The sequence below is a fragment of the Echiichthys vipera genome (assembly GCF_963691815.1).
Source record: "Echiichthys vipera genome assembly, chromosome: 4".
In the NCBI taxonomy this organism is placed as follows: Eukaryota; Metazoa; Chordata; class Actinopteri; order Perciformes; family Trachinidae; genus Echiichthys; species Echiichthys vipera.
In genome coordinates this window covers 24,803,784-24,826,408 of record NC_139829.1, presented here as the reverse complement: position 1 = coordinate 24,826,408, position 22,625 = coordinate 24,803,784, and the positions used below count along the sequence as shown (strand labels likewise).

General features: G+C 40.8%; 2 protein-coding genes across 3 annotated transcripts; one reads left to right on the top strand and one right to left on the bottom strand.

The window, feature by feature from the left end:
* The first annotated feature begins 2,128 nt into the window (after positions 1–2,128).
* On the top strand, positions 2,129–17,839 carry rab11fip1a (RAB11 family interacting protein 1 (class I) a). 2 transcript variants are annotated; one of them, XM_083912041.1, is made up of 6 exons: positions 2,129–2,841; positions 10,088–10,524; positions 10,648–11,557; positions 12,728–14,413; positions 14,734–14,833; positions 16,064–17,839. In XM_083912041.1, exons 1-6 carry the CDS (start codon positions 2,492–2,494, stop codon positions 16,265–16,267), a joined length of 3,687 nt encoding a protein of 1,228 aa, XP_083768167.1. In that variant the 5' UTR covers positions 2,129–2,491; the 3' UTR covers positions 16,268–17,839. The 2 variants fall into 2 exon arrangements, with proteins under 2 accessions (XP_083768167.1, XP_083768168.1); XM_083912042.1 differs by lacking the exon at positions 12,728–14,413.
* A 1,438-nt stretch (positions 17,840–19,277) lies between these two features.
* prlhr2a (prolactin releasing hormone receptor 2a) lies at positions 19,278–21,256 on the bottom strand (the record flags this gene model as incomplete). Its single annotated transcript, XM_083912065.1, has 2 exons — positions 20,775–21,256; positions 19,278–19,914 (listed from the first exon to the last, which is right to left on the bottom strand). Exons 1-2 carry the CDS (start codon positions 21,233–21,235, stop codon positions 19,278–19,280), a joined length of 1,098 nt encoding a protein of 365 aa, XP_083768191.1. The 5' UTR covers positions 21,236–21,256.
* Positions 21,257–22,625: the final 1,369 nt, after the last annotated feature.

The following is a 22,625-nucleotide window of genomic DNA, read 5'->3' as shown; positions in this document are numbered from 1 at the left end:
TGTGTGTGTGTGTGTGCGTGTGCGTGTGCGTGTGCGTGTGCGTGTGCGTGCATGCATACAGTAGGAGAGTAATTGCATGACTGTGGCTGTACAGAATCTGAGTGAATTAAAAAAAGCTATGCGAGACTTTTGAAATGATAGAAGTGTTTCATTTTTACCAGCTGCAACGGCGATACTGTTATTTTCACCTTGTGAGTCTGTATGTGTGTGTGTGCCTGTGTGTTTGTGTGTGTTTCATCATGGCAAAATGTGGTCCTTGAGACTGGAGATACTGTAGTGGGAACTACCACAGTCGGGGGGTTAGCAACACAACCGTGAAAAAAATACATTCACGAAACGCTGCAGGTGTGTAGTTGAGATCAAAATGAAGGTCAAGGTGGAAGATGGGGGTGGTCCTGGCAAAGGCACCGGAAGTACACGGGTAGAAAGTAGTGAAGGGGCCATTTCCCTCCCTCCTCTTGTCTAATAAATTTAGAACAAATATAACTGGGGGGAAAAACAATTGACTTTCTTTTAGTCACTTGATTCATCATCACTTCCAGCAGAGGTCTTTTTCTGGTCTACTGCAGGAATGACTGCCACCTCCTGGATGGCTGAGAAACTTTTCAGTCATTGTCAGGGATCTGACTGTGTTGCTTGCTGACATAACACTAATTCTTCACACTATAATTTTAGAGATTAAAATTTCTGAACGACATAATACAAAAAACTTTTCAAACACCAGGGGGCTGACCGAAAACATCACTGCATGTAAATCATAAGCGTTTTGAATAAATTCAATCAGAAGTTTGCCTCGTCATTTGAGTAGACTTACCAAGGCCGAAAGTCATAGTTCTGCTTTTTAGTCACTTTGATACACTTGCAATTCAGGATATTACATTAACAGGAAATTGTATTTCTACTTACGTCACTGCGTACTCTCATTGTTCTCAGCTTTTTAATCAGCCCCAAGCAGGATGTTTTCAGAGTATGAACGATGGAAATTATCATCTATTTCACGGACCATGACTTCGATTTAACATCTAATGAAAAACAAATATAAAGACCAAGACTTTTTTTTTCTTGTTCATGATTCAGTATACATTTCAGCGTTGTCATGTGCAGTTACATCAAGCATCTGATAAAAGAGTTGTTTGGTGTATGCAAACCAAACCAAATATTGGTTGAAAAACTTTTTGAAAACTAATTTCATTGTTCGTGTTTTTTTCTAATGTGTGCCAAAATGCCTGCTCCACATTTTTACAGCTTAATGTAAAATTCAGCTAAATATGTGAAGAGCAAACATCAGACTGTGGAGTGTTCTCTATTTTGCATATTGAGCAAGCATAAAAAAAAAAAGACAATGGGGTGACATGAAATTTTTTGTTCACACGCAAGTATATCTGAAATCAATTTGCACTTAAAATCATCCGGGGGCCAGATTAAGTTGTGTTGGCCTCAGATGACGTGGAGAGATAAAAGATAAAGTGATTTCATCCTTCTTTATTCTGGATTACTAAGAATAACATTCAATGGTTCACATTTGGGCCATGATTTAATATAATTTTCAGATTGACATAATTGAATTAGTTGTAACCTGAACATAAAGCCTACTGTTCATTGAGCTTCTGCAAATAAACCAATCATCGTAACAGTGCTGATACCAAAACATCCTGCTTAATAAGACAAAAAAACATTATTATACCTAGATGTCTATACATTATTTGTATATTGTAATTTAATTTCCTGCAGTGACAGTCAAAGAGATATTTTTTAAAAAATGTACCTTTACTTCAGAAATAGATATGCCTTACAATTTTTAGACCCAAAATAAAGCGAGTACAATTGTTTGTGTGGACTTTCTTCTATCCTTTAAGAGTTAAATTAGCACCATTAAACTCAATAAAGTGCCACGTGTCGTTCTTTTGAAGTCTTCTATTACTTTTTCGACGGTGAACTGATATCTGATCAGTGGTTGACTTTATACTTAATGGTCCACGACGTCTCTACGCCCTCGTCCTACCATCGGCCAATCACTGATGGACCTTTCAAAACTGACACAAATATCAGCCAATCAGGCAGCGCCCTTAAGAGTATGGGCGGGGACTCATAACATCAGGGAAGTGAAATGTTTTACGTAGAGGAGGCACAACAAGGGAACTGTTTTTGTTAAATGCCTTGAAAGAGAATTAGTTGCACCGCAGTGATGTCCTGGCTGGTTTACATAGGCTAGTACTACCTTTAAGTTGGTTAACCGAGTGTTAACTCAACTCAAGTGGTAACAGAGGTGTAGATATAGCGTTACGAGGAGGAGTGGGAAGTATTACGACGTCAACTTGAGCTTCCTGAACTGAAGTGAAGCTAGGTAACCTAAACCTTCAACCGCAGCCCGCTGAGGACGGTGAAGGTGAACAACAGAGTTAAGGAAAGGGTTAGCCAACTGTCGGCGTAGTAAGTTTTTTACCAAGACAATTCGGAACAACTTTTGGTAAAAGCTTAACGGACTTCCGCGATGTCTCTGGCCGACCAGAGCCAGCAGTGGTTCCCTACGAGTGTCCAGGTAACGGTGCATCAGGCTCGGAACCTGCGCACCAAGGGCAAGAATGGCACCAACGACGCCTACGCCATCATCCAGGTGGCCAAAGACAAGTTTTCTACCACTGTTTCTGAGAAATGTGTCGCTCCAGTGTGGAAAGAAGAGGCCTCTTTCGACCTGCCGCTCTTCCACCCGGGAAACGCTGACCGCTGTACGCTGTATATCATAGTGATGCACCGGGCTCAGGTGGGGCTCGACAAGTTCTTGGGTCAGGCTGTGGTGAACTTACTGCATCTCCATGACAACAACTCTCACAAAAAGACAGAGTAAGTGACTGCTGCTGTGTGGGCCTAACCTGTTTCTCACTCACTCATAGCAGGATACTGTGTTTCCTACACTGTTTCACCAAAGGCAGAGGATTAATATCTTATTATGTGTTTTCCCTGGGTGTATCATTTGCAGTTGTTGTGAGCTGCACAGAAGCTCAGCCAGACAAAGCAGATATTCATATTTGTCTTCTATAAATCCAGCTCCAATCCCAGGCTTGCACATGCTCAGTCAAATGCCACTTACTACAAAGTATGACTTTAGGCTACATCATAAAACCTTTAGTCAATTACTGTCAATAGGTGGGTAAATGGATATTAGATTGGTTCATCCCCCACCGCATCTCTGTGTTTTATTGATATTAATTTACAATATAATTAGTGATATTGTATTGTATTTGACCATACAATTAACCAATGCCCCACGGTCATTATTGCCACGCCGACTACAAGCAATAAGCAATAGGACAGAAGACAGAGAGGAGAAGAGTCCCTCAATACAATTACTGCCACCCCCCTCCTCAGTTTTATAGTGATTTTGCAAATATATCTTAAAAGCGTTGGGATTTCTTACTCCTTTTAAACCTCAGGTTTAATATTTGTTCAGCTTAACCTCCTTTTTAAAAAAAAATCTCAGAGACCATAAAAATAGCTCATGGGACAAAATGATTCAATGTCTGGGACAGTAGAGAAACTTAGCATTACAAGTTGAATTTTAATGTTAAGGCTAGGCCTGTGTCATGGAATATATACCATTTAATTAGGTTAGTTAGGTGATGAAATAGTTTTAAATGCAAACTCATAGTGTTTCCTGTGAGATATGTTTAAAGTGTGTGTACATTCCTAACATTGTATACCAATCAGAAACAGCTTTGCATTTTTGAACTGCAGTTTGCAGAAATGTTGAGCAACCAGAAAGAAACAAACAGTGACTAAAAGCATGAAGAAGAGGCATCGTTGTATAATCCAAAATATGAAACAATTTCTGTACCACAAGGAGATTTTCAAATGTTCTCGCTATGTAGGATATTTATTTCTTGAGACAGCCAATCCATCTTTGAATTGGTCATCACTCAACACATATTTAAAATTTGGCACATATTAGTTCTCCTTGAAAAAAAACAAACTCCTTTCGATTTTTGTAAGTTGAACAGTGTCTCTGATAAAATGAATTGAGAATTAGTCTATCAGTTGAGACCATTCCCTGATGATGATGTCATCGCAATGCGTCGCTTTGTTTACAAATCTTTCCATCGTCCAGTTTTTGTGCGTCTTGTCCAACTGTTTTTGAATATTTTCATCCGACCAAATCTGCAGTAAACACTCCACCTCCGCATCACACCAACGTGAACCTTTCGCCGCCATTGTTGTTGTTGTTAAATGTCCACGCATGGTCCGTCTTTCTATTTTCTATGTCCGAACAGGCGCACTTAAATTACATCAGAACCGCTGTAGGCCTCGTGCTCGTGCTTGTACACGTGCGCAGTCTCGTGCTCGTACATGTCCAAACGCGCTCTACAAAAGCCCACCTCTCTCAGACGGGCCGGGGACGGCCAGCTGACCGCAGTTATGCGCGGAGCGGGTGCGCTCACACTGGTCAAACGCACTAGGCTTTAGCTGAAAAACCTGTTTTGGCCCAGTGCGGAAGGACAGTGTGAGTGCGCCCTTAGATTCATATGTATTCTTTATTGAAATTCTTTTTCACAGCCTGCCCACAGAAATAGCATTCAAAACAAAGTCTAAACAAACAAAAACATAACAACAACAACTACAACAACAGCAAGTCTTTTGTGTGACCGGGTTATTTACAGCAGTTACGGCCAATGACACGACCCTCATCCTAAAGCATGTGCTTTTGCAGATTGGGTGTTTGTACATGAGGCCAGAGGGAGTGATCCATCCATCCTGTTTCTATTAGTCATCATGACTTTAGTTTATCTAATCAGGTCAAGTCTAGTTTCTGAGGCAAGTAGAGACACAAATGAGCCATGCAGTCTTTTCACAACACCTTTTGTGTATATACTTCAAATACAGGCTACTTTAAAAAAACAAAGACCTAATAACCTTAAAACATTAACAATGTGATAAAACCTCTCGAACCTCCTTCATCTTATCAGTGTCTAAGAGAAATAAAACTACTATTGAGATGATGGGAAAACAGTCCAAGATAATCCTAATCTCAGCACTCCCCTCTGTCTTCTCCTTCTCTGTTGGACCAACCCTAACGTTTAGCTGCTACTTTTACTTCATAAATTGGTGTGAGGCCAACTCTGTCACTCTCTCACGTTGCTGTTGTTAATCTTGCACATTCCTCAAGGCTATTTACTAGCATACAAATACGTCTGCTCACACCCGGCTGTGATACATGAGTCAGGATGAAATGTGTGGCTCGACGAAGTATGGGTGTGACGTGGGTGTGACAGGAATCAAAATAAAACATTGCATTGGGGTTAAATTGGGATCTCCCCACACCCTTTTATGAAAAGGAAATTTAAAAGAAATGAGGGTTAATTATAGATACTGACTTCCAAATGTGCCATTTACTTTTGAAATGACCTTTAGCAAAGGCTGAGGTGGTGGTGGTTGTTAGTTCCCAGTTATCTCTCAGCTGAGAGCAGCTTTGATACAGCGCGAGTATGACCACCCATTGTACCTTCATATCTGAAATGTTATCTTTTGTTTGCTCAGTAAGTTTTTATACTTTAATGACAAAGTTCATTCTTTGCACTTTCATTTCCAAGTCTGAACTCCTTCAATCTTCGTGCTTGGCTCACTCCCTCCGTCTCCTATATGCAGGGTATTGGATTTTGTTGTTTTTCGCCTTGAAGCGTGTGGTGTTAGATTACTATCCTGCTTCCCTGTCTTGCTGATCCAGGGTGTGACATTGAGGACTTTGTTTCCCTGCTGAAAGGGATCTCTGCCATTGCATCTAACACAATACAGTGTATTTCGAGATGAACCTCGAATATAGGACTGTATATTTAAGTTTGTATGAGAATAAGAGTCATTTACTGTCACATATCAACTGACATTAAGAAAAAACACAAGGTAACTATTTAAAGAATTAGTTTTATATTTCATTCAGGTGGTTATTTGATGTGAAGGGATTTAAAGGTTTGACTTCAGTGCTTTCTTCCAATTATTGATCAATCTAGTGTTTCCTAGATCAATCTATTATTGGTTTGGTCTATAAAATATCCTATTTACAGTACAATGTCCTTAAGCCCAGAGTGGCATGGTTCAAACCCCAAATATATCAATTTTACAGTTATTTTACAAAAAGCAGTCAATGCTCACAATTTAGTGTTGTATACTAGTGTTTTTGCTTGAGAAATTATAACAATTAATCCATTATCAATATAGTTGCAAATTATTTTCTCTCAATCACTTCATTCTTTCAAGTCTAAATTTGATTTACTGATTTACAGTGTTGGACAAGTGTTGCAGAAGACTAATGTTATCCCCCCGACACCTGGCCTATTTATTTTATAAACACAGGACAGCAGTGAACCTTAAAATATCTCCAATTCTGATGTATTTTTTTTATTATTTTTATATACCCATCATGATAATCACCTTCACAGAATTCAAACAAAATACCATCTTCCCTGCAGTGACTTTAAGATTGTTTTTGAAATGAGATGTTATGACCTGATCATTCTTAAAAACATCTGAAACGCAATACAATCTTAGTGCTTGGTTTTAGTAAGAGATAAACCAATATTTTGGAGGAATCTGTAAATATTTTACAGTGATACCTCTCTATTTATTGTCTGAATCCATTCTGGTGTCCACTCAGAATAAAAAGAGTCTCTCCTGTTAATCATTAGACATGAAAAGAGAAGTGCCTTTGACAGTTAACTGAGAAACCTGTCCAGCAGGACCGGTGAGAGGGTGCATCGGGCACAGCCCTGTATTTCTATTCAAACTGAACAGAGCATTTGTACACCCTGCCAGTCTGTTATTAAACCATAACAACACATTGTCTTAGTACAGCCAGCTATGATGTCTTCCCTGCTGTAATGAACGTAGACATGAGCAACCAGCAGTCTCTTGATTGGCCTGTGAGAGTGTGATCTCTCTGTCCTTGTGCTGAGACTTAGTTAGCGATTGTTTACCTTGGCCTGCTTGTTTAGGGTGGGAAATGAGAAATGTTTGAATTAGGCTCAGTGTGACTTTCATTACATCACGTACTGCACATCACTTCCCTGCATGTTTGAAATTGTTTGAGGAATGTTGGTTTACTCCCATGTTTGTTTCCTGACTGTTATCCAGAAGTGCCTGTCTGGATGTCTGCTACAGTACATGACACTAACATGAATGTTAGGTTATTGGGTTTCTTCTCATTGCTTTGACAAAATGCATTTAATGATTATGTGCTTTCTTTCTCAAACTCAGCCACTATTACATCTCTGAGTAATTTGAGTCCATTTTACTTATATTTATTACTTACTCTGTGGGCAGCTTTGGCTCAGGAGGTAGAGCGCCCGCGAATCGGAGGATCGGAAGTTTGATCCCTGGCTCCTCCAGTCTGTCTGCAGTCTTGAAGTGCCCTTTGGGCAAGACACTGAACCCCAAATTGGCATTTGTGTGTGTGCGTGTGCGTGTGTGTGCGTGCGCGTGTGCGTGCACGTGCGTGTGCGTGTGTCACGTAGTGTAAAAAGCACCATGAGTGTTTGGAAAACTTGAAAGGCTTTATATAAGTCCATTTACTATTGAAAACATTTTTACATTTACGTTCAATACCTAACGTAACACAATACTTGGGCTGTCCTCGATAAAATAAATTATTAGTCGATGCTCATATGGTTTTGTTGTATGGTTGATTAGTTGATTTAATCGACATATCTGTAAAATTGGGTTACTCTACGAGGGCTCAAATCTTCTTTTACCAGAGATGTGCTCATGAGTTTCTTGGGGCAAAGTCATTCAGCATGAAAAAAAGCTTTAAAACTTTAAAAATATGCTATATTCTGCTACATCTACATCTGAAAAGAAATGTAAAAGAAAACGCGTAATGATGACCTTGAATGATGAAAGATTTGTGCCAGGCGAGGAAAGGGGAAAAGTGAGGCAGAGTGCAGACTGATTTGTAAATGTATGAGACGATGTGGCGTTTAACCGCTCTGTTCCAGTCACAGAGTGGTTTACAGCCCATTCCTCAACCCAAAAGAGGAATTATTGTTCTCATGGAGGTGGGAAGTTTATGACCAACAGCTACATGAGCAGGTGCCCTTCTAATAAGTACTGAATGATGGATGTCTGGACATATCTGCAGAAGATTGATCGGGCATGCACAGGTGTATTACAAGAGATGTGATGTGAATGTGATCTTGTGGACAAATGCAGAAGATACGCTTGACTACTAGCACTGTTATATGTGTAGTGAATATGTATAGTTTTGTATTACATTACTGAAATTACTTTAGTTATTGTGCGCACTTGGAATTACTCTTTAAAGCCTATTGAAGCATTCTTTATTTGCTTCTGTGACATTTATTGTAAGGTTGCATAAGCCATACAATAAAGAAGTGATCTTCTTTTTGCTGAAGTGGAATCAGGTTTATGCCAAATATATAAAAGAACCAAGGGGCGGCCGATGGCAGAGTGGTTAGAGCAGTCGCTCCATGTAAAGAGGCTGAAGGTCCTCCAGGCGGCAGGTTCGACTCTGACCTGCGGCACTTTGCTGGGTGTCTCCCCCTCGCTCTCTCACCCGATTTCCTGTCTGTCCTATGTAATAAAATGCTTGAAAACAGCCAGAAAAATAGTGATACTGTAATGCTACATATTGTTAGTGTTGTAAGTGAAACACTAGGAGGGTTTGGCTATGGAACAAAATCGTTTAAAAGGGGAAAGGCTTGCCATAATGGGAACTTCTGCTACAGTATTAGTACATCTAAAAATAGCACGACTTTAATTGTTCAAGCAGAAAGCACGGGCAGGTATGGCACTAATTGCTTGTTTTGGCCCGGTTTTGGAAAGGGCTCTCCAGAACACTCCTACCTTTCCCTTTTCGACAGTAAGTGCTGATCCTGTGCAACAGAGAGGACATGATGAGGGCCACGATGAGGCCTGAACAAAGCTGTAATTGTCAGGCTTTATCTGCGGTTGGCATGGTGCTCCCAACAGGAACTGAAACGACTGTAGGCTTGTTAATGACACCCATCAGCATGGACATCAACATTTATTGGGGACTTTCCAATACAATTTCTTCCTTCCTGATGCCATTTCCTATACCTGAACTTGCATATCGGCTCACACCGGGTACCAATACCAAACCAGGGTTCCATAACATAACAGTACAGCTGTGTACTACTAACTCATGATTGAAATGATTGCTATCATTCTAATATGGCCTGGCTCAGGTTAAACCCTTACTCCTCGAATGAATGGCATATAACTTTATTTTATTGTCTAGTTGGATAGTTAATCATAACGGAAAAAGAAAATAAAACTAATTTTTTAAAGTAGATTTTTTTTCGGGGCTAAATTACATAGTATTAGATTGATAAGTAGTCTCGGACACTTGCCCATATCAACATTTTAGGCAGTACTGGAAGCAACTATTTCTTGGCATTTGGTGGCTGTCAGTCACACCCACTTTTTAACATATGACAAAATAGGGACAACAATTCCACAATAGTGTCAGCAATCAGCAAAACGTGAACCCCAAAATAAATACATTTGTAATATTTATTGCTTTGGTGAAATGTAAGTATTTAAGAGACAAAGCGGCATTGGTTTTTTTTTATGTTGACTGTGGAAACAATGTAAAGAAAATAATTTTGTTCAGTTACTGTCATTAAAACTTATTTTTTGTATCATATTGTCATTATTAAACTGATGTATAGTTGCATAGTCTCTTAATTAGTCAAAATATAAGGTGACTATCAATCATATTTTCAATTTTGCAATCACAAGCTGCTGCCTGATAGCCAGCCTGGAAACCCCTTGTAAAAGTTAGTGTTGAGCCCTTTAAAAATGATTGGACAAATTTTAAAAGTAAATTTGATCTTGATCCTAAGGCAGTGACGTGTCTTATTCTATGGCATTGTCTGAAATAAGGCAAAATACACTGAGGTCTGATGTCTTCCCCTATTTCCATGGTTGTTTTGTTTTTTCTTTTATTATTAAAATAAGTTCCAAATTGTGAATATATGGGCAAATTGCCATGCAGTAAACATGATGATGCTCCTGCAAAAAATGCCATCTTAAACATCTGATTCATTTTTTCTTTCATTTTCAGTTGGTTCAAGCTGGTGGACAAGAGTGGAAAGGAGGACAAGGCGAGAGGAGAAGTGCTGCTTGATATCCAATTCATGAGAAACAACATGTCAGCTAGCATGTTTGACCTTTCTATGCAGGACAAGCCGCGCTCCCGCATCTCCAAGCTGAAGGACAAAGTCCGTGGGAAGAAAAAGGATGGCTTCTCTGACTCTGCTTCAGCTATTGTTCCCTCTGTCAGCAAGGTCCTCACAGACAGTGAGGGAGAGGCTGACGCACAGTCACTCAATCCGTCTCCAGGGGGGAAAAAGAAGTCAAAGCTCAAAACCCTGTTTGCTCCCAAATCAAACTTGCAGCGTAACGTCTCACAGTCCATGTCTACGCTGGGGACTCTTCCAGAGAAGAATTCCTCTCTCAGTAGCAGCCGCTCATCTGGCCTCAATGTAGACTCTCCTGAAGGTATCTTTCTATATACTGTGTGTATTGTACGTTGACAGTTCTGTCTGCTGCACAGTGAAGGTCACATAATGGTGTTTTGCATGTCAACAGTGACATCATGCTTCCTTGTCTCTGTTCCCACAGTTAAAAAGAAATTCAAATTCCTGGGACACAAGCGAACTGGCAGCTCTGACAGCAAGGTGTCTCAAGGTCCATTCTCACTACTAGGTCGGTCCAAGCAGAGCAACAGTGACCTGAACAACCTGTGCATCAATGGCAGCCATGTGTACGCGGAGGATGAAGAGCCTAAGAGTGGATCTACTCTCAGTCTGAACAGCTCAGGCCAAGGATCTGTGGAGGATGTACGCAAACACACCTCAGATGTCTCTGCAGATTCCTTTATGAGTGTACCCGTCCCTTCACACAAGCATGAGTTTGCAGATAGGGCAATACTGGAGCAACAGCACCATCAAGAGGAGGAGAGAAGGCAGGCAGAAGAGAGGCGCATAGCAGCGGCCAAGAGGCTGGAAGAAGAAGAGAAATACAATGTAGAGCTCAAGAGACTGCAGGAGGAAGAGGAGAGTAGACACCAAGAGGAAAAGGAAAGGAAGAGACGCTTCCTTGAGGATGAAGCAAGGAGGAAGCAACAGATGGACGAGGAAGAGAGAAGAAAGCAAGAGGAAGCAGCAGAAAACCAGAGGCTGGAGGAGGAGCGTTGCAGATCCGAGGAGCAGAAACGACAGGAGGAGGCCTCCATGAGCGACAGGTTGTCGTCTCTGTTCGGAATGATCAGAAAGAAGGAGGAGAAAAAGGAGGAGGTACAGCAACAAACTAAAGAGGAGCTGCCCACCCCTCGCAGCGACTCAGGAGATCCTTATCAACCGATCTCCCATCGCTCCACCAACCCGTTTGAGGACATTCCCCTCAGCTCAGATCCTCCAGTTAGCAGTAATGAAAGCCCAGCTGATCATCAGAAATCCAGCCACAACCAACAAACCCCCTCTTCCATGGTCTTCCTCAACCGCAATGCTAAAGTGTCTGCAGTCAAGCCCAGGTAGGCCTTCTTCTCAAGTTACTCTGCACTAATGTTATGTAATAATGTTACTCTTATGTCAGTGTTATGACTATGGGTTGCTTGTCGTCACAATATTTTTAGACTTGCGTAAATTAAATTTGAATACTACCATCAATAGGCCTGCAAGTATAAATGCACATACTTTTTTTTGTGCAATTCAAACACTGCGAAGCAAAAAAATAATATTTTTTTGTTTCTTTACTTTGCTAGCCAGGCAAAAGTAAGAGGAACATATTAAAGAAAATCAAAATGCACGTTTTCAACTATTAAGTTTTCCCCTACACAATCTCTGTCAACAATGAAACCCGGGAACACGTTGCCGTCTTGTTTCTCAATTGCATGATTGTCTAGAATGACCAAAACCTTGAATTTCTTCCTGCGGCTGACGGACCAGTTTGGCCAGTTTGCTTTGGTACAGATGAGAATCTGGGTGTGGCTTGTGTTTGTAAGGGTTTTGTGGAACAGGTTGGACTGAGCTCTTAAGGAGAGACTGAGGCACAGTGTTTCTTTCCTTGTAGAGGTCTCGGGTGATTGGAATTTGTTTTAAGATTTTTTTAGTTGTTTGTGAACTGGATCTTTTATGTCATAATGGTAAGAGGCTTGTGCTTGCTATTTTCATTGATGTTGCCGTACTTCTTGTTTTCAAAAATGTTTGCTACATGAAAGATAGCCATAGCATTTAATGTTGTCCGTGTTATTCAGTTGTGATATGTAGATACGTTTTGATGCCATGTTGAACTAGTTCTAGTATTATTTAAGTGGGATTATCTTAAAGCAGAAATTTCATGTTGTGGTATGCATACTGGGCAGTCAAAATGTGAGCAAGTCGCAGCTAAAAATAGAAAAAAGTAACCGCAAGACATGTGAATGAGATGTTCTGTCTGTAGGTTGGTCTTTGAAATTAAACAGTGGACCATTTTGCAAACAAATCATTTCTTCATATTTAATGGCAGCCTTGTCTTAATTAGTTAAGAGGGGACTGAACTTGTATTAACGAATAAGTGATGTGAAGTTGTAGATGGGAAATAAATAATTTTGTTTGTTGTGAGATACTAGTTAAGTTGGTGATGGGCTGTGCATTGGTGGAATGACTTTAGATAATGTGATGGTCACACTGACCTGTAGGCCTTTGCTTTCACTCCTTGGCAGATTTGACGGATTAACTGAATCTCTGAAGCCTGAACCCGCTGACTGCCAAACCCCAAGTCAGCTGTATCCTTCCCCAGCCACCTCTGAGTCCACCTTCTCTAGTGTCCCATCTGAGTCCCCTGAACCTTTTTCCAGTCTCCACTCTTCCCTGGCTCCACCAAACACAAGTCAAAGCCCGTCTGGTTCTCCTTTTGGCAGCATAGAGGATTTGTCCTCTGTGGGATCTTCACCCACTATGGCGGATAAGAAAAGAAAAGCCCCCATGCCACCCTTGTACACAGTACATGGGGCTCAAACTGGAGGAAATACAGTTCCTCCTAGAGAGATCACAAACCCTGCTTACGTAGAGTCAGATGGATCACAGCAAGACAAAAAAATGGCTTTACCACTTCCTGATTATGAAAGCCTTTTTCCTCAGAAGAGACACGGCGTGCAAGGGCACACTCGATGGGACCATTTAATCGCTGAGGTCAATCAGAAACACAGGGACAGCCCAGAGATGAGTGTTGATGGCCCAGAGGAGCTTGAATCCAGTCTTAGGTATTCACTCCAACAGGAGAGTCATCAAACACAACCCCAGGAGACCAAACCTATGTCCTCAAAAAAAGCAGCAGCCCCAGCTCCCCCTAAATCATTTACACCTTTACAGCCTCGATCATTCGCAGATTCCAGTCAGAATACTGTTCAACAATCTCTTAAGCCTAATCTGCCTGCAGGGCCAGGCCCTGTGAACACAAGGAAAGAAAGTCTCTCAGTGATGTCCAGAGATGGAGCAAAGAAGGTGTTGCGCCCATCACCTGCAGCAACACATGTACCCAGACCAACTAGCCAAATGGTCTTGGATACATCAGATGATCAAAGAAAAGTGCAAGGCACTGCAAACAAAGATGCACCCACAGCCAAACCCAGACAGAGGGCTAATGGCAAAGAGCCAATACAGCAAGAAGATTCTGCCATGACACCAGTGGCCTCAGACAAACATTTGGACAGTCATTTCCAACCATTATCTAGTTCAAGCATGAGCAGCATGGACAAGAATAGCAAGCATACAAAGGAAATCTTAGAGTTTGACCCGTTCCCCAGTACTGAGCTTCTTTCCAAAGACCCATGGGCACAGCTGGAGCAGAACCAAAAAGTAGATGACCTTTTTACCGGCAGTGTAGAAAAGGAGAAAGTTGAAGATCGGGGAATGACACTGGACGATCTCGATAACATTTTTGGTCAGGAGAAACCGACAGATCCATTTGCTGATTTGAATGGCAGCGATTCAAACAAACAGTCACTCAGTCCTGTTTTCCAAAGAAAGAATTCACAGAAACAAAAGCAGACTCTTCCGTCTACAGCGGATAAGTCTCGACAAGAACCCACAGATAAAGAAGAAACGCCCATAACCACAGCTTATCAAGGCCTCTCCGCAAGAGGTGTCAGGAATGAGTCTGTCAAAGCGAAGCTTCCAGCTGATGTGATAACGCAAAGCAAATTTTATGGAGGAGAGGATCAATTTGGAGCTGAACCTTTTACCTTTTCGTCAGAACCCCTCCAGGTAGTTATAGAGGAACCAGCATCTCCGACAGGAGGTTTGTCTGGGGGAAAGGCACCTTTGCGAGCATGGGTCTCACCCTCTGATGTTCAGCCTGTCAGTGCTCAGAATAGCAATGGAGGTGGAATAGCCTTAACTCCACGCAGGTGAGATTGAATAGGCTATACTTACAAAAATGCATTTGTGGACTGTTTATCTAGACTTTATACATGGCATCTGGCTGTTGCAGATTTTTTTGGAGGCAGACAAGTTGTTGGGATTTACCTTGGGTGTGACTATTTCTAAAGCTTGTGATTTCTAGGAAACCTGAATTACAGACGGATCCTTGGGAAGATGAGCAAAACACCTGATAGTTTAATCTTTTTCTCCTGCTTAAAATTATTTTCTGTGAAGTTACTGTGCAAATTGTTGTACTTGCAGTAATATTTCCGAGGTCTTTCTAATAATGTATTTGCTTTCTTTACAGGCCTCATCCTGTCAAGCCCATGAACTTAGAGAGCCAGCTTCCCGTCAGCAACCCTGCTGTGAAGGAGATAAAGGTCCGTGAGAGACCAGGGAAAATTCAGGTACTTCTTTATTTATATATATATATTTTTATATATATAGTCATAAATGACTGGAACCAAAAGTCCGACATATGTTGACATATCCCCTCACTGCAAGAAAATTGGATTTTCCTGCACGAGGAATTCTGGGACACATTACATGAAATCTCTTTTCATCCTTTGACATAATCTACGTTATGCACATTTATGTGTCAACCTTTTTTTGAGTTAATCCTCAGAAATGGAATTGAAATATTAACTCCATGAAAAAAAAGTCAGTTACAACTTTCAGCTTCAAAGAATATTTTTTCACGTCTGTCTATCTATTGATAATTAGGACAATTATTGTTAAAATTGTAATCCGTAAGATTTTCATCTAGTTAGTCGTCTTTGGTATATTGGTGATTCTAATGGTGATTGATCATATGACCCACTAATGAAAGCCCTTGTCGCCTCCTGCCGAGTACTCCAATCTGAGTATCCGTGGCGACATTCCCTCTCTAGATGTAAATATGCCGCGATGTTTGTAATGCTGCTGACAGTGGTTGGTCTAACCGCGGAACCAGTCGCTAACGGCTATGCTGCGTTCAATTGTAATCAGAAATCAGGAACTTCCAACTTCTGAGTCAGGCTTGAAGTAAGGGCAGAAGTGTAATAGGAATGTGTATGTGTGTGCGTGTGTGTGTGTGGGGGGGGGGGTTTAAGAGGGTAACATATAGGGGATGGACTGTAAGTAGAGAGGTGAATGTGTTTCAGTAAAGTTTACAAAAAATCCACACACATAGGGACAGTGAACGTGACAGGCTGGAGGGCTCTAAAAGGATAGGCTCGCCTTCAGTTACATCTTACTTTCAGAGGCCGCTAGAAACAAGGTATCTCAAATCTTACGGAGTACAATTAAATATCGAGCTCAAAGGTTCACTTTTGACCTTGGAAACAGCAGTTTGACAAAGATAATTCTTATCAAGGGGTCCACTTGCCCTTTTTTCTACTTGACAATCTTCTGAGCAAAGTCAGAATGTGTGCGGAAAGGTCAGGCAAGCGGACCAGGTGATATGAATTGTTTAGTCAAATTCTTAAATATGTTTTTATAGTTCAAATAAGGTAACCTATGCATCTCTAACGTTCCTCTTCTTCTACAAGTGTACTGTCTCAAGGAACAAGCCCTTAACAATCACATGTACTTAATTCAATCAGTCAGTATGTTTGTATTAGACTGCATACACTAAATTCACTTCTTGACCCCCTCAGGTGGCAGACTCGGTGGAAACTGGCCCCTACACACAGCTGACGCAGGAAGAGTTGATCACACTGGTGGTGAGGCAGCAGGCCGACCTGTCTAAGAAGGAGTCTAAGATCTTTGAGCTTGAGGAGTACATCGACAACCTGCTGGTCCGCGTCATAGACGAGCAACCCGAGATCCTGCAATCTCTTAACTTTATGAAGCCAGTGTAAGTTCGTGGCTGCCGGAAGAAGAGAGTCCCACTCAAGGACACAGTTATGTTGTTTGTGTGTGTTTGTACTGTTGCTGAAAGTCTTAGAGCATATGCACTTTCTTAGTTTCACAGTCAAATTGGTTTGAGGAGTAATAATATTCGGCAAACACTTAATATTATGCGAGGACAACAACTTTATATGGGCAAATGAATGTATTTGTTTTGACACTAAGGTACTAGAATTTGCTTTAAAAAAATGTGTTACGTGAAAATCTATTTATCATTTGGATTTGTATACCTTACTTGATGATACTTGGGTTGAGCTTTATTTAATATACTAATGACGCAGGTAAAAATATAGTTTTTTAAACTTTTATGTGGGCCTTTTTAAGCTTTACATTGAGCTTTGTGTAACTTAGTGCTGCGTGATAAATGATCATTTACATAGCCTTCAACAACCATTCCAAATTCATGCACCATCTCAATGAGGTAAGAATGTAATTCAAAGATTTTCAGAGTCAAGATTAAGATTGTTTCTGTAACAAGGGCACATTGACTTTCCCTTCACCACTTAAGTCTTATTTTATTATTTTCTTTGCTGATCTTTTTGGCTTGCATGTATTTTTTTTGTATTTTTTATTTAAAGGGGCTGAACAATCGAATTACTGCCATGTAAAGATATATTGGAGTAATGGCATCCTGAGCAGAGAATGAAGTCCCTCTTCCTCTGTGTCTGTTGTTGTAATACGAGTTTCTGTGTTGTTTGTTTTGATAGCCAATCAGGATGCACGTGCATGTGTCTTGTGCATGGGTATCTAATGCCGAGGACTGTTCCAAAACGTCAATATTTGATGAGTTTGGGAACGGTCGTCCAACATTTTTCTTCAGTATTTAAATTACAGAACCTTTAACAACATTCCTCCCATGTTTCACTCAGCAGTCGAGCGTCAGCTTGGTCACCCAGTCCCCAATAACATTGTGCCTATATTTGCTTCAAGAGTTACTTAGAAAACCAGCAATGAATAAAAGTGAGCAGCTGCTACTGTACATAGTTTGAATGAAACAGCAGGTATAGCAATCTTTCCTTCATGTGGTAATGTAGCCTGTGCACATATTTTAAAATATTATGCAAGTAATCAAACTGATAATAATAATAATAATGTGATCACTGTAAAGTTTGTGTTGTATTTGTGGAATGAAAACAAAGCGATAATCAAAAACAAATAATCAGAGGAACAGTAATAACCAATAAGCCTTGTCTTTGTATTTGAACTACACTAATGATTGAACATCTATGCCTTTATATGATATTCTTTTATGCCTTGGCAGCAATGATAGCAATATTAACCATGAGAATGTACAGATCTGTGCCTTCAAACTCGTTTTCACTTGTGTGTCTGATTTACTGGATGGACAGTTGGTGGCTACCTCTCTTCTTTTTTCCGGAGTGAGAGCATCAAATGTGCAGAATGTACAGCCCGATGTATGGAGTGTGTTGACATGACAATACAAATAAAGTGAATGTATAACTTCTGAAGGAAGTGATGCTGAGCAAAATATGGTTTTATTTTAAATAAAGACACCAATTATTTCACCACATTGTTTGTATCTGCAATTATTTACAATTAGTTTTTGTACATTTGGAAAGAAATAAAATCATTATACATCATTGAAATATTGATTGACATAATTGGCATTTTATAAGCGCTCAAACAAGCTACATATTGCATTGACAGCTCCATTTGTTGTCTTATGTCAGGAACAAAACAGTAACTCTCACGTAGGTTATACAGTATGATTGTCTCAGACCAACAGGAATAAGAAACAAATGTTGCCATGGAAACAGCTGCTTTTCAGGCAAAGACAATGCCGTCACAGTTTTGTCATGCTAATTAAAACAATGAAAATAGGGCTTTTATTTCAATTTGTGAAATGTTTTGATTTTATTTTTCACAAATTTTCAAACCTTGAAATACATTTGGTGGAGCTGATGTGAAAAATGTAAACACAAATGCAGTACTGTATATTCATTAATAGGATAAGTGTGGTGATGATCGATTCTGTTCTTATTGTCAACAAATCCCATGAGAGAAAACAACAATTACCGGTAATTGACACCCACATCAATGAGCCTCAGTTGTACTGAGTGACATGATTCCTCATGATGAACAAGGGCGCTGTCGTTTATTCCCAATCAGTTCCACCCACACAATTCTGCTGCCAGAAATACTCGCTATGACACCAAATCCACAATTTAATCCAGTTTGAGTAATGCTTGTGAGTTGTGAGAAGTTCAGTGCCCAGCTGGAGACATTTTAATACATATATACAAACACAAATTTCAGGCTTAAAGGGGAACTCCACCTATTATTTATCAAGTCTGTTTACAGGGGCTTGGAGCATTAGCCTACAAGTTTACAGCACATCTGAAAAGCGTGGCTCCAGAAGGAGCTTCGAAGAATCTGATAAATTGCTTCAAATGTCTTCACTCGTGTTGAGGGAATTTAAAAAAAAAAAAATCTAAGGGTGTGGAGTTGGAAAGAAGTGAGCTTGCCAGATTGTCTGTACCTCTGTAGCCCACTCCACATCTCTGCTTGAGCCTAGTGGTTGGATGCATTATTTGGTACAAGTAACACACCTGAATCTCTAACCAAACTGTTAGAGGTTGAGCTGCACTATAGAAAATGTAGCAATGTGTGAAATAAAAAGGACAGTAGCTCTGGTTCTGCTGCATTGATTAAGATCCTTTTTTTTTTCAAACTTACCATCGTGAGTCCTTGAATGTTAAAAACTCTTAATTGGTGGAGTAACCTTTTAAGCGTATGGGTAAATGGGGCAACAAATTTGACCCCAGGCTATTGAATTATGGTCAGCATCATGTGGCGACCTTCAGTGGATCACCATATAGTTAGAAATCCCACCTACTGTATCTAAAGTAATTCTGCGTTGCCTGAATGTTACCATGAGATGAGTACTCTACCGTCCAAAGAGGCAAAAAGTTGCCAACAGTGGCCTAAAACACAGGATCTTCACAAAACCACGCTGGCTGTGGCGCAGTTGTTGGCCGAGATGCCAATGCGACGGCGGCATGTGAACATTTTGCGGAGTTCAGCGCGGAATCGGTCATGCAGCCAGGCGTAGAGGAAGGGGTTACAGCAGGATGAGCTCATTGCACACAGGTGACAGAGCAGCTGAATGAGCAGAAAGTACCGCTTATCAATCAGGTCAATGTCAATGTCACGCAGCACGTTGAACACACTGATTGGCATCCAGCAGATGCCAAAGGCTGCCACCACTAGGCTCACCAGCCGGAAGGTCTTGCGTTTGCGCATGCGTTGAGCCTCTGCTTGGCTTTGGGTGTGGTGGCCGGGTACGACACAGTTCCGCAGTTTGACGGAGATGCACAGGTATGAGATGCAGAGCGCAGACAGAGGCAGGACGTAGGTGATGAAGAGAGTGCTGTATGCGTATGCCAGCCGCTCCCCCTCCTGGCCCATCCAGAACTCCTCGCAGATGGTGAAGCCCTCATTCTTAAACTCCACATGGTAGGTGTGAGCTACAGCTGGAGCAACTAGACTGCAGGACAGCAGCCAGATCCCAGACAAAAGGTAGGTGCATGCCAAGACTGAGATGCGTTTTTTCAAAGGATGAACTGTGGCATAGTATCTATAAAGAAGCAGAGGAGTATGTTTTATCAGTGTTAGATAACATTAAAAGCTACCTAACTAAATTGTTGGGAAAAAATATAAAAATGTGCAAATATGAGTCAAAGAAGAACAGCATGCACGAGTCATTGCTTGCCAACCGCAATCAGCAAGCAAATAACAGCAAAGCTGTTAACCACAGATAACCTAGAGCCTCAAAAACTGACCATAGAAGGTAGTCAATGCCAAATTGATAGCTTCCAACCAAATAAATTCGGCCACTGTATCCATGGTGAACAGACAAAGCAGGATTTGAGCTTCTAAAATATTCCAGTCGTCAGATGGATCCATTATGTTTGTCATTTTGACAGGTTTACATGTGGAGAAACTCAAAGAATTAGATCTTTTTGGAGCTGAAATTTAAGATAGATAATTCCCGTTTTACATAGGTAATGTATCCCTTAACAAAGCCAAATAATTAGTTATATGGCCATAACACATCAGAGCTCAGAAAGAAAAGTGCTTTTTTAGCATTTTATCCTTGCAATATTGATCAGTCCAAGTAGTATTTTATCTAAAGAAGACTTGAGAAATAATGTGGTCCTTAAAACATCTGAGTGTGAAAGCTTAGTTATTTTCAGAGCTGGCCTAAAAATGCACAGGGTACTTAACCATCTGCATTTGCCACTGTAATTTTGTGCAAAAGAGAGAGTGACTCATTGAGAGGAAGTATGTTGCTACCCTATTATCTCTTCATCCACGTGTTGTGTATAACAGGGTGGTTAAGTCATGTTTGAATGAATGCCTGAAGCTGAAAACAGTTTTGTTCCAATGCAGCATGCGTTTAAATATTCTGTCCACAATCCTCTGGCTCAGTCTTACCTGTCCACACCAATGGCAGTGAGAGTGAAGACTGACACGTATACCGTCACGGGCTGGATGAGGTACACCAGGTAGCACATGAAGCGGCCAAACACCCAGCCATGAGGGTTGAAGGCATAGGCCAGTGTGAAGGGGACACATGTGGCACACATCAGCATGTCAGAGAAGGCCAGGTTCCCAATAAAAAAGTTGGTTACATTATGCATTTTGCGGGTGCGGCAAATGACATAGAGGAGAAGGTGGTTGCCCAAGACGCCCACCAGAGCCACCAGAGTGTAGCAGGGAATGATGAGCAGCTTGAAGGACTGCAGCAGCTCCACACCCACGAACTGGGGGCTGCGCTTGGAGGAGCCGTTCTGCAGCGCCACCTCAAAGACCTGGCCGGTGTCATTCCCATTCACCTCATGCATCACGCACGCTGGGCTGAGCTCAGCTGCCCAGCCGCTGCCTGCGCCCTCCATCCCTAAAGGATGATGACAACCTGGAGGGGTGAAACCATGAATACAATACAGTGCTATGTATTCAGCAATATGTACAGGGAGTTATCACTGCCATGCCATGGATATGCTGAATGAAAGATGAGCAGAATTTCCACAGAGACACGTTTAAAGTCAATTAATTCCCTTCAATGTGAAAAATGTTCATTTTATTATAATGCTGTGCAAACGCAAGTCTTTTTTAGTCATTCATTTCTTTTTCTTTTCTTTCAGTCCTGTATAGCTCCAAGGGAAGAATCACTGTACTGACAATAACTTCCTTTTGTTAGAACACAGTGCAATTTCTCTGGGCTAGCTCAATTAAGAAGGAACAGAGATGTGGTATATTTGTGTGAAGTATTAAAGAAGAGGGGGTTGCATTGCGGAGATTGGTTATCACTGTGAGACAGGGGGTTTTCAGTTATTGCCTTAGATTTTCAGAAATCTGGATATTAAAGGAAATACTGCTGCATGCCTCAGACCTGCTCTGGACTATTTTACCCATTTCAAATCAGTTAAATGCAACACTATTTAGCTCAGCTGAGGAAGAATAAAGGACACATTATGAGAAAATGGGAGAATACTGACAAATGGTGAGCAGCGGGATGATGGATTCACCCGACAGCGATACCTTTTTCAAGGGCGTGTTGCATTTTGAATGAACTGTTCAGATTCGCTGAAGATACTTGTGAGAATGGACAAAATGTACTGAAACAGATGCTTCTGATTTACCCAAAATAAATGTCTGAAAATCTCCAGGTGGCAGTTCAAATGTCAAAAATGTCTTTTAGTTACCAGTAAAGAAGAGGCATTGGACTGTAGTCATGTCTCAAAAAAGAATGATGAAACATGCATTTCATGCTTACACAATGTAACAACAGACTCTGGGTCAGGGTCTATGCTGTGCAAATGTTTTGTGGCTATTCCTTTTGTGAAGCTACCTTATTATTTTTTGGATTATTTTATTGATTCGATTATTTTTCATCAAAACGTCAAGATTAAAGTCTGAAATCACTCTCAGACCTATGCAGCTCCGCAGCAGATGCATAACTGTGAACAGTAACTATATTAATAATTCTGTTTGCATAACTAGTCAGACAGAAGGAACTGTAGGATTGAATTTCCACTGTTTCTGGTATTTCCATCCTTAAGTGATAATGACTGAACATAATACATTCATGAAACATGATTTAATAATAAACATACGATTTCATCTGATCTGAATGATCAATTATTGGTTTGCTAATTATTATTATCATTAATAATTGGTTCTAACACTGCTGTATCCCTTCTGCCAAACAGAATAAAAAAGGCTACACACTAAAATAGTGATCAGAGGCATTTCCACAGTTTAATGGAACAACCATCAGACATT

What these genes read in the sequence shown, in the direction of transcription:
- rab11fip1a (XM_083912041.1), top strand. Translation starts at nt 2,492, where the DNA reads ATGTCTCTGGCCGACCAGAGCCAGCAGTGGTTCCCTACGAGTGTCCAG. An exon ending in CAATGTAGACTCTCCTGAAG is followed by an intron (nt 10,525 to 10,647) that starts GTATCTTTCTAT and finishes CTGTTCCCACAG; the next exon opens with TTAAAAAGAAATTCAAATTC. An exon ending in AGAGACCAGGGAAAATTCAG is followed by an intron (nt 14,834 to 16,063) that starts GTACTTCTTTAT and finishes TGACCCCCTCAG; the next exon opens with GTGGCAGACTCGGTGGAAAC.